Here is an 18,317-nt window from a genome sequence, read left to right as displayed (position 1 = left end):
GAGCACAGGCTCCGGACGCGCAGGCTCAGCGGCCATGGCTCACGGGCCCAGCCGCTCCGCGGCATGTGGGATCTTCCCGGACCGGGGCGCGAACCCGCGTCCCCTGCATTGGCAGGCGGACTCTCAACCACTGCGCCACCAGGGAAGCCCTGTTTTACGTTATTTTTACTTCTCCCTGTGCCAGGGCATATTAAGGAGTCCACAGGAAGGAGTACCTCCCTGTGTGGGCTGGATCGTGTGCTTGTTGTTCTCCATATAAAACCCTCGGCTGAAAATACCCCGGGACAAACTCAGATGTCTTGGGTGAGGATTGCTCAGACATTGCAATCAGTGAATGTTGCTTCAAACCTCCAGAAAAGGCATGTTGAAGACAAATGTCACACAGCGGAGTAGCAGGCCGATGTGTGACTTAGGTTGAGGGCAGAATGTAGGCAGCTGTGAACTGGAGTCTACATGGACCCCAGGGCAGGATCTAAGGTACTTACCTGAAATCTGCATTCAGTTAACTGGTGCCTTACCCTCTCCTTGCATGGAATCAGGGCTTACTAGAACACTTTTGAATGAATGTATTAATATTTGTTAATCTGTGCAATATGTTGTTAATTTAGCCCAGCGTAAAGACATAGAACAGTACCCCACGTGGAGTTCAGTTTTCCATTAAAACGGACTCTTTTACACAAACCTAAGACCCTGACAATAGAGGTAAAACCCACATTCCCTTGTACATGGAAAAAACTCAATAAATTTTAAATTTTCGTTAACTGTTTGAGCGAGAGAAATGTCTCTGACCTGCAAATAGCTGTCAGGAAGCCCAAGCACTTTATCTGGTGGGCCAGGCTGAAGCAGAATGCTTCCAGTGGAGGCCTCATCCAAACTGCAGCTAATCAGAAAGGGCGTGAGGTGAAGAGAGAGGGCAGGTGCAAGGAGCAGACAGACAGCAACTAAGGCCAGCCAACTGGGCCTGCCACTTCCTCTCTGAGCAAATGCTTCTCAAGCAGCCCCACTGAAGTCAAGCTCTGAGTCAGCTCTGTGGGTTTATGCTCTGCAATTGATGATCGGGACCCAAGTCAGCTAGAAATAGTGAGCATGTTAAGTATAATCTGCGGAGGAGGGCAGGACAGCATCTCGTACACTTTAGAGAGAATTTTCCCCATCCTTCTAACTCTCCTTCCTGCTACCTTCCAACTGGCTAAAATTAAGGCTACAGCTACTAGCTTTAAGGTCTTAAGCCTTATCTGGAAAATTTACTTATGCTGAACACACTTATTCCTCCAGTAATGTCAGAAAACTGTGACTTTACCATACTTTTCATAGACATTCATATTTGTCATGTAGAAGTCACAATTGAAGACTATCATTATCTAATATATTTGAGCTATTGGTTTAAAATCCTGTTTAGTGTTCCTGTTTGAAAAGATGTGTTGCTACATATAGTTTGGTATGAAGCCAACTTTCCAGGAATGTTGAATTTACCAGGTTCTGTTGTTGGATTTTTTTTTTGTTTCTGTTTTGGTTTGTTTTTTGTTGTTTTTTGGTTTTTTTTGTACTGTGTAGGTTATAATGGAAGACCAAATGCAGAAGGGAGAGTACTTCCTGGTAGTAATGGAAAACCAAGTGGACAAAGAATTATCAGTGGCCCTCAAGGAACAAAGTGGGTAGGGTAAACTTCTTTACACATACCGGTTATTTTCATGCTGTTGGGAAGAGAAACATGGTGGGCATTGTATAATAAAAAACGAAGCGGTCTTTTTTTTTTCCTCTAGTTTTAACCACTTGTATGTCAATATACTTATACTATATTGTTTCTTCCAGTGCTCAGAAAAATCCTTGATTCTCCTGAGTAACTAGTTTGCTTTCTTCTCATAACTAATTAGGTCAGACATGGGCCTTTGTTCCCATTTGCCTTGATTGGTTAGGAAGGTCACACAAATGTTTGGGCCAACCAGTTACAGAAAACCTGAGGCACAGCCTCTCAAATGAACTTCTGTTTTCCCACTCCTGCCTGATAGCTTTATTTTATTTCTTGTTATTGTTCGATTAAAGAGTATACATATTTTCTGTAAATTGTCTCAAATCCTTTATAAAAGGAAGCAGGGTAAAAACAATTGAACAAACCAAACATCCCTGAATCAAATAGGCAGTTTTTATCAGATCACCTTTTGAATCTTCCAACAATTTGACCAAAATAAAAAATAAGTATTAGTGCTTTATGTATGTTTAAGCTAAATGACTTTAACTTCCTGGGGTTAAGATAAATGTTTAGGAGTTTTTGGTGGTTTGGGGGTGACAGGCAGAACACCTTACGATGTTCAGAGTTTTAAAATATTTTTTCAGAGAGTCAAAAAATTATTTATAGTAGAATTCCCCGTCAAAACTTCCCATTTAAAACAATAAGGTTTAGGAAAATGTACTGAAGAACTTCAAAGAATTTTCAGTCACAGGTGATCTAAAGATCCATTCTATCAATTCTCAAAGGAACAGAAATTTATGGAAGGATGAATGCATATTAAAGCAAAGTGTCATTGTAAACAATTTTGAATCGAAACGGTATGGAGTAGATTTCAAAAGTAGGGTTTATATAAATAAGTTTTTTTTTTAATTACTGAGACAACACCCAACAAAGTGGCCTGCGTGCAGGGGCTCCTCCAATGTCCTGATTGTGCAGTCATGGTTTTCAAACATTGGTGAGCGTCAGAATCCCTGGGGGGCTTGTCAGTGCGGTCTGGGTAGGGCCAGGTAATTCTCATATCCGACAAGTTCCCAGGTGAGGCTGGGGCAGCTGGTCCGGGACCACACTTTGAGAACCAACAGTGTAGAGCATGAGTTGTTTCTTAACAGAGATAATAATACCTTTTGTTCAAGTTTTATAATTCCTTAGAATATGAAAATTTTGCATGCATACTGTATTAGGCAATTTAATTGCAAATTAAATTGGTTTTGTTATAGCAACTTTGATTTTTAACACTAACAGCCAAATAGAAACATGTCACGTTCATGGCAAGAAGCTAAACCAATTCAGAAATATATGAAAAAAATAATAAGCATCCCAAACCACTTCTTAGAAATAACCCCTGTTAACAGTTTGGGATATAATCTGTCCAGAATTTTCTCTCTGCACTTTTATGTTTATATACACAAATGAATATATTTTGGTTTTGCAACATAATCAGTCCTATAATCTAAGTCTGCATCAGGATATGTCAATAAATATAGAATTTCCAAATCCTTTTCATTGGCTGCATAGTATTTCACTGGATGGATGGGCCATAATTTATTTAATCTCTTTCCTCTGTTGCTGAACACTTAGGTTGTTTCCTACTTTTAACATACTACAACATATTAAGTGGTAAAAGTATTTTGAACATCTTTTGAATATTTGAGAAACTTAAAACAATTTACATATTATATAGATAAGCAATTATAATATGAAATGTGACGGTTTCGTACTTTATTCTTATTAAACCTTATGAATGATGCTGACAAAAATAATGTTTCCTATTCACATAGTTGGATTAAGGTGAACATTTTGAAATGTTCAATATATCCTTTAATCTGTGTCATGGATTTAGGTCGTGGATCTTGATCGTGGGTTAGTATTGAACGGAGAAGGAAGGTACCTCCAAGATTCACAAGGAAATCCCCTTCGAGTTAAACTAGGAGGAGATGGTCGAACCATTGTGGGTAAGTGAGAGTGTTCTTTAAGGAACAAAAGTGTCCTGACTTAGCTGTAGAGTGACAACTTCTCTCTTTCTCCTCCTACTCATTTTTTTTTTTTTGCGGTACGCGGGCCTCTCACTGTTGTGGCCTCTGGGATCTGCCCGGACCGGGGCACGAGCCCGCGTCCCCTGCATCGGCAGGCGGACTCCCAACCACTGCGCCACCAGGGAAGCCCCCTACTCATTTTTAACGCGGGCCCTTGAGCCATGTGGAAAGGAGGTGCCTCAGAAGGGGGCAGAACTTAGCTTCCTCCCTGATCCAACTGTCTTCTTACAGACTCCACCCTCTAGAAAAGGTGGCTCTTGACTTCATTCTTGGGATTGGGCAGCCGAGAGCAGGAGTCAGCAAAGCAGCTTCTAAAGCCAAACCCTGTCTGCTGCCTGTTGTTATATAGCCTGGGAGCTCAGAAGAGTTTTTACATTTTTAAATGACTGCCAAAAAAATCATAGAATGATAATATTTGTGACATGTGAATATTATATTAAATTCACTATCCATACACAAAGTTTCAGTGGAGCATAGAAACATGCATTCGTTGGTGTACTGTCTGGCTTTTTTGCCCTGTAGTGGCAAAGTTGAGTAGTGGCATCATAAAGCTTAAAATATTTACTCTCTGGCCCTTTACAGAGTAAGTTTGCCACCTTATTGTCCACAGTAACACTTAAGTCTTTAGGGGTAGGAATGAAGAGGGGGAAAGAATTACTTTCCTTACTGGAGACTTCGAGTTATTGCTGGTAATGGGACATCGCAATGAAATATTTATATATTTATATAAGGTAGTACAGAGTAATGGATAATATAAATAGCCTAGAAATTTCTGGATAGCAGCAGATACTGCTCCCTCACCTGATGTCCCTTTAATTATTTCTTTGCCTTTTACTGATGAAAATAGAAGCCTCTGAGAAGACATTTTGCACTTGCTTTTTGCTTTCCCTGTGTCCTTTCACCTTGTTGCACAGCTTTTGTTTGATTTTTGTTTCAGATCTGGGAGGGACCCCTGTGGTGAGCCCCGATGGCCTCCCCCTCTTCGGGCAGGGGCGATATGGCAAACCCTTGGCCAGTCCCCAGGATAAGCCCATTTTGAGCCTTGGAGGAAAGCCCCTGGTGGGCTTGGGGGTTGTCAAGACAACCACCAGTGCCTCCACTGCCAGCACGCGACCCCCGACCGCCACGCCCCCTCGGCCCACCACGACCAGCACCACGCGCCCAGCGACCACCCAAACCACTACGCGGTCAACCACCACTACCACCGCCCCCGAGCCCGCCGCTCGCATCCAAACCTGTCGCCCCGGGACCCTGGAGCGACATGACGAGGATGGCAACCTCGTCGTGGGCTCAGATGGGATCCCGGAGTGCCACCCCGAGGAAGGTAACCGTCTTCGTTGTGCCGGTAACTCATGTGATGCCGCGCTGCGTTGCCGACTAGGGCCACAGAGACTGCGGGGCGGTGAGTGGGGTTGCACAGTGGAGAGGCAGCTGCAGGCACTTATAGCTCGCGGGGTTTACTGCCCGCGCTGTGTCACAACTAGGATGGTCAGACTCAGCAAACAAAAATATTGCGTGGGACGTGCTTATATGAAAGCTTCTCTAAATTTCAAATCTAGGTGGGCATCCTCTGTTTTATCTGGCAACCTTTGTCACCACCCAAGTCAAAAATCTGGCTGAAACATGGGACATTGTTAGTTTGGACCAGTGTGCTTCCCAAAGTGTGTCCCACTGGATATTAGTAGATTAGTACTTGTTATAATAATAATTAAAATATAATAATAATTATTATTATATAGTAATTTTTTAAAAAAGGTTCTGTGATTACCTGTGTGATGTAAACAAGGTTAAAGGAATTTCTTACTGTTGGACTCTAACCGTTGAATAGTCTCATTGTGAATTTTCAAGTAAAGTAGCATTTCCCAAGCATGCTTGATCAGCAGCCCCTCTGGATACTTGCGTGGCAGCAGGGGCCGTCCACTGGCTAAGACTGAGCCCTTTCCCTGCTCTGGGACACCCAGCCAGGGCTGTCCTGCACCCCTGCTGTGTCATCCTATATTTGCCTATATTTGCCTCAGGCCCGTGAAGGCAAATTCACTCCCTTTCCCTCGGGTTGAAATGAATTGCAATACAGGCTGTAAAGCTTCTGTCTTTTTAAGCTAACGCAGAGTGAAGACCCTTCATTTCGGGAAATCACACTCATGCCCCGAATTCTTACATAGCATCATTGACCTGATAAACCCAATCAGTTTGAACATGAATGCTGTCTCCAAACTGGGAATTCTGTTTGAAGTTAGTCTTTCCATGGACAAGTTCCGAAGAAACAGGAACATTTGACATATCTGAAAAATTCACACCAAAGAACAAGCAACACACTGAGGAAGAGGACGATTGGAAAGAAAATTCTCACACTAGCAACTAACCCAGTGAGTACAAATTGGAATTTACCTTTGGGTTTCCGGTATGAAAATATTATGTATCTTCCTTACTTCTGCGTACGTTGATGTGTTTAGTTTTTTTTAAATTGAAGTATAATTAGAACAGATATTTGTTTAATAATTGGTTGTAAACAGAAGAGTGACTATTTTGGAGTTGGTTCTAATTACTACTACTATTATTATTAATATTTTACATTTTCTTTTGTCTCCTCTGATGTAGGCCTTATTGCATGTTCTTTGCATTTCCGTTGTATTTCGGGGCTATTTAGTTGGCGTGAAAGTCAATATTTTTCTTGGTATTTTTGTTTCTTCTTTGTCTTTGCAGATCATGCTAGAGATGTGTATTTTTTTACTTCACTCCTGTCCATTCGTCTGGTAGCCTAGCCCAAGCCAAATTAGTGTCCAAGTGTTAATAATAATTTATCTCTAAAAGCAACTATACTCCAATAAAAATTAAAAAATAAAAATAAATAAAAAAGAAATGCAAATGGTAGTAAAAAAAAAAAAAAAGTAACAGTTTACCTCTAGACAGCATTTTGAAAATAAGTACAAAGTCTTGGGAAAAAAATTAAATGTGGGGAGAGCAACCTATCATCCTCAAACAATATCATAATGTACTGTAATTTATGATTTTAAAAATACTTCTGTATGGCTTACCTTCCTTTTTTATTTCTGCTGCTCCACTAACAGCTTTATTAAACATTTTCTTCCTAGTATCATTTCCAATCATAGTTGTTTTTATTAAAAACATCTTTAATAATAGCTTTCTTGAGACAGAAGTCACATGCCATCGAGTTCTCTCTTTTAAAGTGTACAGTTTTTAGCATATTCATAGAGTTGTGCAACAAGCAGCACTATCAAATTCCAGAACATTTTCATCACCCTCCAAAACAAACCCTATACTCATTAGTAGTCACTCCCCATTCTCTGCTCCTCCCAACTCCGGGAAACCACTCATCTGCTTTCTGTCTCTATAGTTGCCTGTTCTGGACGTTTCATGTAAATGGACTCATGTGAAATGTGTCCTTTTGTGTCTGGCTTCTTTCAATTAGCATAATTTGTTTTCAGGTTTCATCCACATTGTAGAATATGTCTGTACTTGTTTCCTTTTATTGCTGATTAATATTCCATTGTGTGGAGAGACCGCATTTTGTCCATTTATCAGTTGATGGACATTTGGGTGGTTTCCACCTTTTGTCTATTATGACTAGTGCTGCTATGAACATTCGTGTACAGCTTTGTTCTTTTTTTTTTTTTAGAATTCCTGTTTTCAGTTCTCTTGTGTAGAGTTGCTGTGTCGCATGGTAACTCTCTGTTTAACTTTTTGAGGAACCACCAGACTGTTTTCCATAGCAGCTGCACCATTTTTATTCCCACCAGTAATGTATGAGGTGTCCAGTTTCTCTCCATCTTCACCAACACTTGTTATTATCTGTCTTTTTCATTCACAGCGGGTGTGAACTGGTACCTCATTGTGGTTTCGATTCATAGTTCCCTAATAACCAATGATGTTGACATAGCTATTTTGTATACTTTCTGTGTATTAGGTTCTGAAATTGAAAGTGAGCATGATTAAGTCTTGTGTCTAGATAAACTCTGATTTAGTGAATTCATTTGATAAATGTTTCTTTATCATTGTACAGTGATTTCATTATGAGAAAACCTGTGTGGTAATTTGAAGAGGATGGAGTAGCTCTTGTTTTTGTTTTTCTGGCTTCATTCATAATTTTGGAAAATAATGTCAGCAAATGATCATTAATCATCTACTCCACATGGGTTGGGTTCTGTGGGAAACAGAAAAGTCGGTGACATAGCTGTGCCTCTGAAACCTCACAATCTAATGCACAATCTACCTGAAATCACAGTAGATAGAAACAGCTCCCTCTCATTAGGAAACCAAGTTGTTTATCTTTATGGCAGAGCAAGATGGGATAAAGATCCGTTTCTGCAGGCCTGAGGCTTTGGTGTCTCGTGTCTCCTTTTGTTCTCTCGTCTCTGTTGTCAGGTCTCATCAGTTCCCACCGATTCTTCCTCCATCACATTTCTTAGACTTCATACCTCCATTGCTAGGCTGACCCTATTGGCCCAACACGCAAATTATTACTCCTTACTGGGCTTCCTTACACCTGCCTCCATGCGCCTCCTATCCAGATGTGCAGCTCGACACACATTCCTGGAATGTGACTCAGCCAAGCACTGCGCTTGCCTCAGAAATGGAAAGCACAGTCCCCGCTTCATCCACCACTGGAATGCAACTGTCAGGGCTGATCCTGGAGAGAGGTAGAGGTGGAAGGGAGCATCTTAAGGGGGGATTGGCTTCTAAAGACGGCTTGTAATTAGAAAATCACAGTCAAAATTATTCACGAAAACCCTCTGTATTATCTATAAAGTACAGTAGAGTTTGCCATTTCTTAGTTGAACACGTTCCAGTGGCCTCGACCTGCAAAAACACATCCTGTAAATGGGACAATGAGACTCAGGACAGATGCTGATGTCAGTGGAGCGACAGTTCCAACTCTCCCCCTCACACTTCACTCCCAGTACCACCTGTACCATGTCTCCCTGCCTCTTGCTCTGCTCTCGTGTTCATGTTTTCTCTCCAGTACTTTTTTTGTTGTATTCGGTATACAGTGGGCCCTCTGTACCGTGGGTTTCACATCCACGGATTCAACCAAACTTGGATTCCTTGTACTACGCTATTTTATAAAAAGGACTTGAGCATCCACAGATTTTGGTATTCACAGGGGCCCCTGGACCAAGTCTCAGTGTATATCTAGGGACAACTGTAGTTCAGTTTATATTGTACACCCACAAGTGCTGGGGTTCCATGTGTATACAACCAATATTTATTTACCACTCAAATTTTGGCCATGGCACTTTGCAACTGAGTAACCTGAAATTGCTGTTGTAGGGATGATGATTTGGAACCTGTGTTGTGATCCCTGAGAGAATACCTGCCCTTCCAAGAGGCCCCTCTTCAACCCCCCATATAGCCGACCACTTGTCATTATCTTCCATTGGCAAAGTCCTAACATTTTGTTTCTAGCCCTCCAATTTTAAAATCATCTTTTCACGTCTCTTAGTCTTGGCTCCCCTGGTTAAATCATGTCCCTCTTTCCCTTGAAAACACTGCTTTAAAATAGTGTTTTGGGAATAACCTTGTGTCATTAAATCATTGCAGTAATTTAAGCATTTGTTATAGAGGCCATATTGTTTGGATATTCCTGTAAGCATAGATGCATATTATATGCTTGTTTCCAGCGTATTGGTGTTCTTTCTGTCTCTTACACACACACACACACACACACACACACGCACACACGCACGCACGCACGCACGCACACTTTTTTGCTTGCTATGACTTCTCTATTAAATAATAAACTCCTTGCAGTAGAGACAGCGTCCTCTGCTTCATCTCAGATTCCTCATGGTACCTTATTATATATCTTTGGATATCTACACCATACCCCAAGCCATAGACATTCTCTGTTTTCTACTGAGAAGTCTTTTACCAGCGATCCTTGTTTTTCAGGTTCCATTTCGACAGCAGATCTGATGGTATCGTGTGTGTCTGGAAATGTCACGAGCCAGCTGAATGTCTTCAACAATTTGTAACAGTACCTTGGGGCATGTTTTAGAAGAACATCAGTCATTGTGGAAAACAGTTCCCTCCTGCCACAGCTCACTCTCAAGACAGAAAATACAAACAGAATAATTGAAAATTCACTTGAGCTGGACCAACCAAATAATTTGCAAGTATCCTTGGGTTTCAAACGGCTGGAATTTACCTTCTCTCTAAACTTCTAATGAGAATCTTTTTTTATAGTTAAAAAAAAATATCCCTGGAGCTAAGACCCGAACATTTTGCGCTCATTTTTTTTCATGACTGTTTGGATAAACTACTCAAGAAAATAAACTTGAGTACCACATGGTTGGTGGCTGGCAGCTACTTTTATATGAAGAGGTGGAAGCTTTTGACATTGATTCTGGGTTGGCTTATAAAACATCCAGTTTTATGTAGCTCCAAATGCTTCAAAATGGCATTCAGGTGGGGCAAATTCTGAGGGTCAGCTTTCCCCCCAAAATTGTAAATCTATTTCATTACATCTGCAAGTTTCTTTTACTTGGAATCAAGATGGTGCTCTTTTAGAAAAATTATGCCTGACTTTATTTGGTCTTAAAACAAAAAAAGGAGCACTAAATCACTCAGTAGGATGTTTACTTTTGCCAGAAGACTTAACTGTCACTCATCTCAAGAAGTGATCCAAGTTCGCAGGTGAAAGGCATCGTTTCTGTGGCCTGGTGCTGGACCAGAGCGTTTCAGCTCCTCAAGGAATTGTATTTAGTATCAGGAATCCATGAAGGAAACCCTATACTTTCCCCTTTTCTCCTTCACTCTGGGATGCAAAAATTGTACAGTTTATTCATTTTGACCTGACTAAAAATAATAATGAAAGGAAATGAACCTGAGCTGATAATGAGGTAAAACAAGACTACATTCTTGAAAGTGTGTCCCTGGACACAGGGAGGAAAATGGTTTCTGGGAAACAACAGCCAGATAACTCCAAACGTTAGGTGGTGTCACCCTGAAAACTGTCTAATTTAAACCAGCCCAGAAGTAATTCCTCTTGGATCCAGGCATACTGACATTGGAATGACCTAAAAAAAAAATCGCGTCTAATCGTTTTTCTCAAAATACCCATCCTGAAAGGCGGATCATTTACGACTTCTCTTTGTTGACTTTCGTTGGCCCTGTCAGAACATGCCCAGCGTCACCACCCCCATGGTGAGGCAGGTGGGGGGCGTGTCACGGGCCTCGGGTGTATGCAGGGCTTTTCATCGCAGAGGGGCCAGACAGGCGAGGCAAGGTTGCCACTGTCCTCGGCTGGTGGAGTTTGTTTCGGCAGCATCGCATTCCTGAAGTTATTCAAAGTAGGCTCAGACAAGGCTAGTAGAATGATTACATTGGTGTATTTCTCAGGAATGATCAATGATTTCCTAGCAAGAAAACAATTCAAAATTGGTGCCTGTAATATTTTGAGTGAAGGGGGTCGGTATACTTTCTAATTCAATTCCCCTTTCATTATGCTGCGGAATGACGATTCTAGTAAAGTGCCTTAAGGTTTACAAGCAAAAGATTGGTTAGTCCAACTTTTAAACAGTGATGGCAGTTTGACGAAGTAGAAAGAACAGTCTTTGGAGCCGAGGGCTTCGAGTCCAATTCTGTTTCAGCTCTTTATCCTTTACCAGCTGTGTGACTCCAGGCATGTTATAAATCCTTGGTGTCCTTGGCTGAGAAGTGGGTATAATGAACCCCATTTACCTTATGTGAGGATTAACTCGAACAATATATATGTGACAGTGCCTGATGCCCAGAAGGTAAGTGATAAATCCTAGTTCCTGCTTGCTGTCCCCTCACACCCGCTCTGCCTTTTAAGTGTGCCTTGAATTGAGAGTTCTGTGTAATTGCTGTGGCTTCAGGTCAAAAGGAAGAAAGGAATTCCTCTGAATTTTTAAGGTGCCTCAAGATTTTTCCAGCTACAAAGAAACAGTCTCCTTTTTGCAGCTGCGTTTTCCTCCCACAGGTCAAGAAGTAATATATTGATCTCCTCTCACCTTCTCAAAAAAGCTTCTGCTGAAAGGACCCAGTTGGTGGACGCAAAAAATGTGTTTTTTGCTTTCACTCACCTTTCTTAACCAAGTTGTCATCCATGCTCGTGAGAATCAGTTCAGTCATTAATAACAGTCATTTTAACAATGGTTCTTATAATTAGGGCTTTCTGGAAGACATCAAAAAATCACATATAAAAGTCTATTAACTGCATTTAGAGGATAATTTTGTAGTCATAATAGATCTCATGGTTTTGTAAATAAAGCCCTACCTGTTTGTAATGAAGTTTGTAGTCATTGGAATATTATTTCCAAACTCCATATGCAAGTTAAGAAGTCTAATCAGTACAGATTTATCTCCCGAGTCGGTGAGAGAGGGTGGGAGCTTAGAGGGGCAGTGAAGCCAGATTGGAAAAGAGGAGAGGCAGGAGGTCACCCTGCTTCTGGAACATGTGAGTGGCAGGATCCAGGGGTTGGAGAGCATGAGGGTGCCATGAGCAAAGGAGCTCCCGGAAGAAGGATCTTTGTCCCCATCCTGGGTACCAGCTGCCACTCTCTGCTCTCCCAGAATGCCTGTTCTCAGGCCTGCAGCATCCCGGGCCAGGGGGAGCCTGGGCACCGCAGAGGTGGGAGGAAGGTCAGAAACAGCCCCTTGTGCTGGTCAGGAATGCTGGGAAGGTATCTTTGTTTTGATCCTTGAGGGCACCCCAGTGCCCTTTTCTGAGTACAAAGGAGAGAAAATCTGGGTTCCAACTCCCTTCTGAGGAAGCTGAGGAGCCCCTGGCAGGGGGCGCTTATTCCCCTGGAACCATCATGGGGCTGGATCACTGTGCCCTCGGCGTGATGCTGAGAAGAAACCCCGGGGCATTTGCTGACCCTTCCCCCCTCCTCCCTCACTAGATGAGTTCTCAGGATTGGAGACCGACACGGCAGTGCCCACGGAAGAGGCGTACGTGATCTATGATGAAGGTACTAATGTTTTTAAAGACATTACTTGAATACTTTTCTGATGGGAGAATCTTATTTTAATGACTAAGTGGATGACTTCAATTTCCGTTTCCTTCGGAACTCAGGGGTGGGTGGCAATGCTTAGGGAAGGGTGGTTATACCGTCCCCCTCCAAGTTACCCCCCAATACAGGTTAACCTATAGGAAAACAGTGCGCTTGTTACACAGATGCCGCTTTCAGACAAGTTCCCTGAGCCCCCCTTTCCCTCCCTCTCAGCCCCTCCTTCCTCTGGAGATCCTGGAGCTGCTTCATTCTGAGCCTTCCTGTCCCCCATCCACACTGTTAGTAAAATGACTTGCTTTAACCAAGTCTCAGCCTCCAGCCTTGACTCTTCCCATTCTCGTTCTTTCCTTCCTGTCCTTTTCTAATTACATAAAAAAATGCAGTGCTCTAGATGTGCTGATTTTCTTTTTTTTTTTTTTTTATCATAGCATGTTTTCAAATCAAGGTAAGTTTCTAAGATAAAGAATACACATGCGTTGCATGACATCTGGAGCACTCACTCCATCAATGGCAACTAATCCTGTCATTGTACTTATGACCCTGCGATTGTTCTGTGTGTTTTGTAAGTCGCCTCCGAAATTGAAGGAATTCACGTGGAAATCTCGTCCCCACCCCAGTGCTGGCCTTTGACACTCGGGATGTCTGTCCCCACTTTTGTGCTCTGCCTGCATGCTGCTGTCTGTAGTTCCAAGGCTCTTAAATCACGAATGTGGGAATAATGTCACCTTTGATGCCATCACGATCATTCCATGTAGTGGTTTAATCCCCCAGTTTTCAAAAAAAAAAAAAAAAATGGACTTAAAAGAAAAACAGCAGATGTGAGAAAGCAAAGGAAGCTTTCTTAGCATCTTTGAAAATAGCACCTTTCTTATGGCTTGGAGCTGTTGAAAGGGAGCAGAGTTTTCTTTTTTGTTAACGGATTAGTTCTCTGAATAGGATTAATCCTACACCCCTCCCCAGAGAAAAGCCCATACACAGAAGGTAAATTTTTTAAAAAATCACGTTTCTTTTCTCATGTGAATTTTTTATGGCTTTAAAAGGGAAAATTATTTAGGCAGAGAATGGTCTTGGACCAGTAACAGGAGCCTGCAAAACTGGGTGAATTCTAAGGTTCTGTCCAGCTTTGATTCTAAAAATCTCATTTTTCTGGTCATTGTGTTTCTTTTTTTCCTTCCTTTCTTTTACCAGGAGCTGCTTTTCCGAGAGGACTGAAATGGGAGGAGATACTGTTTCGTTAGCAAAAAATTCTGTTCAGGCGTAGCATTTATTCTACGGAGTGGTGGGGTGTGTGCGCGTACGTGCTTTCGTGTTAGAGATCAATCTTAAGAAGGTGTCTTTTGATGGCACACAGTGCCCCTTTTCTGGAAGTGCCCAATTACAAAACCATCACATCTTTTCAGATTATGAAGTTGAGACCTCAAGGCTGCCGGCCACCACCAAGCCCTCCACCTCTGCTGCCACTCCTGCTGTCATCCCCCCGGAAGGCTCCATCAGTTCCTACCCTGAAGAAAAGTTCGATCTGGCTGGAAAGAAACGATTTGTTGGTAAATAGAACTTCCTGAATCAGGGAGCCATGGGTTTTAACTTTCGTTCTTTGAAGAAGAGCACAACTAATCCCTTGGATTGGCCAAGGCAGCGCATTTGCAGCGGTAGCTTATTTTCCCAGATGAATTTTCCATTTGGGCTGATTCAGCGAGTCATTCCTGTTTAGATGCACATGAACTTGCTTTCTGCAGAAGTCGGGAGGGTGGATGAATGCAGGAGAACGTTTGGTATCCGACAGGATAGAGTTTAGAGAGGCTGCCTTGCGTGGACAAAGAGGAAGGAGCACTTTCGATAATCACCAGTCCAGGGAATGTGAGTATTTTTATTGTAGCCAACTTTTCTGAGATGAGACTTCCGCTAGGCCTTGCCTGCACTTCATTAACTGCTTCCTAAAAGATGAGCAGTTTACTGAATTGAGCTACTTAGAGTTTCAAAGAGCTGAAGCTGTTTTCCTTCAGTTTTTTTAAAACTAATTTATTTATTGCTGGCTGCGTTGGGTCTTCGTGGCAGTGTGCGGGCTTTCTCTAGTTGTGGTGCACGGGCTTCTCGTTGCGGTGGCTTCTCTTGTTGCGGAGCATGGGCTCTAGGCGCGGGCTTCACTAGCTGTGGCTCACGGGCTCAGTAGTTGTGGCTCGCGGGCTGTAGAGCACAGGCTCAGTAGTTGCGGCGCACGGGCTTAGTTGCTCCGCGGCATGTGGGATCTTCCCGGACCAGGGCTCGAACCCGTGTCCCCTGCATATGCAGGTGGATTCTTAACCAGTGGCCACCAGGGAAGCCCATTCCTTCAGTTTTTTCTTCCACTCTTTTTTACATTCTTTTCCCATGTAGGTCATTACAGAGTATTGAATAGAGCTCCCTGTGCTATTCAACAGGTTCTTATTATCTTTTCTCTGTATAGTGCTGTGTATGTCAATCCCAATCTTCCAATTTATCCCTCCCTCTTCTTTCCCCCCAGTAACCACAATTTTGTTTTCTACATCTGAGACTCAACTTCTGTTTTGTAAATAGGTTCGTTTGCCCTTCAGTTTATTTCCTATAGTTTTTGTTAGCCTCGAGGACTTGCGATCTAGCAGTTGATTCTATTCTTCTTTCTCAATTATTAAAACAATTTCAGGAGGATGTTCTGTTTCACTAAACTGTGTTTCATTCCCTTTGGGAGTCTTCTTTTCCCATGCCCTTAATGAACTTCGCTAACAAGACAGATTAACATATTACTAAGCGGAAAAAAAAGAAGTTATTACTGAGTGGAGACAGGCAACAGCTTAAACTAATATCACACTTTTCTGTTTCCAAAACAAATGTTCTGCCATCAGCAGAGAGCAACTCTTGCCAGCCAAGATGTAGTACTGAGTGTCTGAACCACACGTACTTGAAGAACAAGAATCTCTGTGTGTGTGTGTGTGTGTGTGTGTGTGTGTGTGTGTGTGTGTGTGTTATCTGTTTGAAGTGCTTTCTTTTTTTATTTTTTTGAATTTTAAGAATCTTACTTAGAAGGAGGAGTCCTGAGGCAAATAGTAATGCTGGCCCATGGCACGCAGAAGCCTGGCTGAATCCACCGAATGTGCTGACTTTTTTCTCTGTAGTTCCGTGACAGAAATAGAAATGCTTTCAGTGCTATTATTAACTGCTCCAAAGAATTCTTAAAAGACTGAAAGGCTTACTATTGTCTGGCTATTTTCATATGCCTATAACTCTATAAAGCATAGTAGACAACTCCCCCAAACTTCCTGATGAGATCATGAACAAGCTCGAAAGGCCTAATTTTATACAGAGTATTGGAATATAGGGGATCTAAAAATTGCTTTCAGTCCTCACAGCCACTGAGAACGAGAACCTGTACGAAAAGATGCAATGGAACGTTTAGAAAGTTCTAGAAATTTTTACTTGGGAGCGCTTGGGGGTCTTGAATGTATAAAGCTCAAATCCAATTCCTTGGATTTTCTAACTTCTGGAGCATATGTAATAAGGAGAGCTGTGGACTAGAGGGAAAAGCTTCTGTTTGCCCGCTGCTTTGTGGGCCTCTGTCGGCATCCGTAGGCTCAGCTGGAGTGTGGGTTATCAGTTCTTGTCCTGCCTTAATTCTGGGGCCCGTGTATCTGCTGAGATCACGTGTATAGAGAAAGCTTGAGCCTGTCCATTAATGTGAGGTAGCTGTTATCGTCCTGAGTGGTAATGTTGTAGAAAGGTATTCAGGCCTGGCCTGTGCAGACATTGCAGGTAGTTATGTGAGTCCCTGAAGTCCCAGGGAAGGCCACCCAGAACTGAGGCTAAGGCTGTGTATCTTGATCAGTGTATGTTTTTTTCTGGTCCCAAGACAGCCTAGGAAATGAACTGAGTTGAGAGAATAAGTCAGGCTGATTCACACCCTTCTAAGTTTTGGGGCATAGGGATGGCAGAATGCTGCAGGCTTATGTTACATTAAATCGTAGCTCAGGGATGTTTCAAAACCACCGAGGTCATAATCATTGACGTTGATGGGGCAATAAGCTCTTTTGACACCATGACGTTAAAAGATATAAAAATATAGATCCATACAAGAGAGCTAGGGATGTGCGTCTGAGTTTGGCATCAGGGCTGATGACCCTGGATGCTTAGCAGGAAGAGACTGAATCAGGGGGTCTACTCCGTGGAGCAGACATCACGTTTCTGCCTCCAGAGAAAGCCTTCAGCAATCCGACTGGGTATCTTTTTTCTTTTCCAGCTCCTTATGTGACGTACCTAAATAAAGACCCGTCTGCCCCATGCTCTCTGACTGATGCTCTGGATCACTTCCAAGTGGACAGCCTGGATGAAATCATTCCAAACGACCTGAAGAAGAGTGGCCTGCCTCCTCAGCATCCCCCCCGCAACATCACTGTGGTCGCCGTGGAAGGCTGCCACTCGTTTGTCATTGTGGACTGGGACAGATCCGCCCCGGGAGATATGATAACAGGTGTGTCCAAGGCAGATGCTCAGAGTTTCTGTCAACCAGTAGGTGGGAAATACAGACAATAAGGGATGGATGGATGATGGATGAGTGGATAGATGGAAAATAGATGGATGGATGGATGGATGGATGGGTACATGAATGGATGGATTGGATAAATGAATGACGGATGGATGTAAGGATGGACGGATAGGTTAAATGGATGGACAGATGCATGAACTGGATGATGAATTGGATGGATGAGCGCAGATGTCTTCTTTTAAAAGGATGAAATAGAGGCAGTACGGGAAGCCTTGTGGGGTAGTATGAAGAGCACTAGATGGAAGTCAGAAGTCCTGAATCCTAGTCCCAAATTGGCTGTTACGACCTTGAGCATCTCTCTGGACCTTGCTCTCCTGTGCAAAGCGTCGTTGCATCTCTTACACTCTGTAATCCTGCAGACAGCCAGGGAGTCCACAGAGCCACACGTAAGATGAGATCCCACAGCATGGGTGATGAAAGAGCTCCTATTGTGCGCTACCCAGAGTCACAGTCAACCCTGGGGTCGTGACAGCCTCTTCCCTTCTTTCCATGTCTGCTGGGTGCTTCCAAACCAGTCTCCGTGTCCCTGAATTCCTTAGATGGGCCCCAGATGTGATGGCAAAGTGCCCAGGGATCTTCAGCCTCCTAGGTCTTGGCCTGTGAGATGTTCATGAGTTCATTTGATTCTGCCAAGGATATATTTGCGGATAAATTTGTTGAGATAAGTTCCTACAGTAACAAATTAATGTTTTCTTGAATAGACCCTTCTTTTGCAAATGATTCTTTTTGGGTCAGTTAGTTATATAAGAGGAAGGAACATGTGTGTGTGTGTGTGTGTGTGTGTGTGTGTGACTCTGGCCTGGGGATGGTGCTGTAAGTCAGAGTTTGACATATTATCTGTCACTATTATGCTAGTGTGGTTCATCGAAGTCAAAATTTTTAGTGCTTTTGCTTTATGTTCCCCAATATTATCTCTTAAAATGATCAGAAAATATCCAAGCACATCCAAAGAGCAACTCTTCTAATGGAGTTTGCACAGCAGCCCAAAAGCCAGTAAGGAACAC

At 42.7% G+C, this 18,317-nt stretch overlaps 1 protein-coding gene across 1 annotated transcript in view; it reads left to right on the top strand.

Moving 5' to 3' along the window:
• FNDC1 (fibronectin type III domain containing 1) overlaps positions 1-18,317 on the top strand; it is a 72,053-nt gene that overhangs the window by 36,594 nt on the left and 17,142 nt on the right. Inside the window, exons 11-16 of the mRNA XM_007461766.1 lie at positions 1,555-1,655; positions 3,570-3,681; positions 4,700-5,086; positions 12,651-12,719; positions 14,162-14,305; positions 17,008-17,238. Of these exons, the coding sequence (XP_007461828.1) occupies positions 1,555-1,655; positions 3,570-3,681; positions 4,700-5,086; positions 12,651-12,719; positions 14,162-14,305; positions 17,008-17,238 (1,044 nt within the window). The remainder of the gene's footprint in view (positions 1-1,554; positions 1,656-3,569; positions 3,682-4,699; positions 5,087-12,650; positions 12,720-14,161; positions 14,306-17,007; positions 17,239-18,317) is intronic.

This window comes from Lipotes vexillifer, unplaced genomic scaffold (assembly GCF_000442215.2).
Source record: "Lipotes vexillifer unplaced genomic scaffold, Lipotes_vexillifer_v1.1 scaffold1594, whole genome shotgun sequence".
NCBI lineage: Eukaryota > Metazoa > Chordata > Mammalia > Artiodactyla > Lipotidae > Lipotes > Lipotes vexillifer.
Note: the sequence above shows the minus strand (reverse complement) of the source record. Positions and strands in the feature narration are given on the sequence as shown.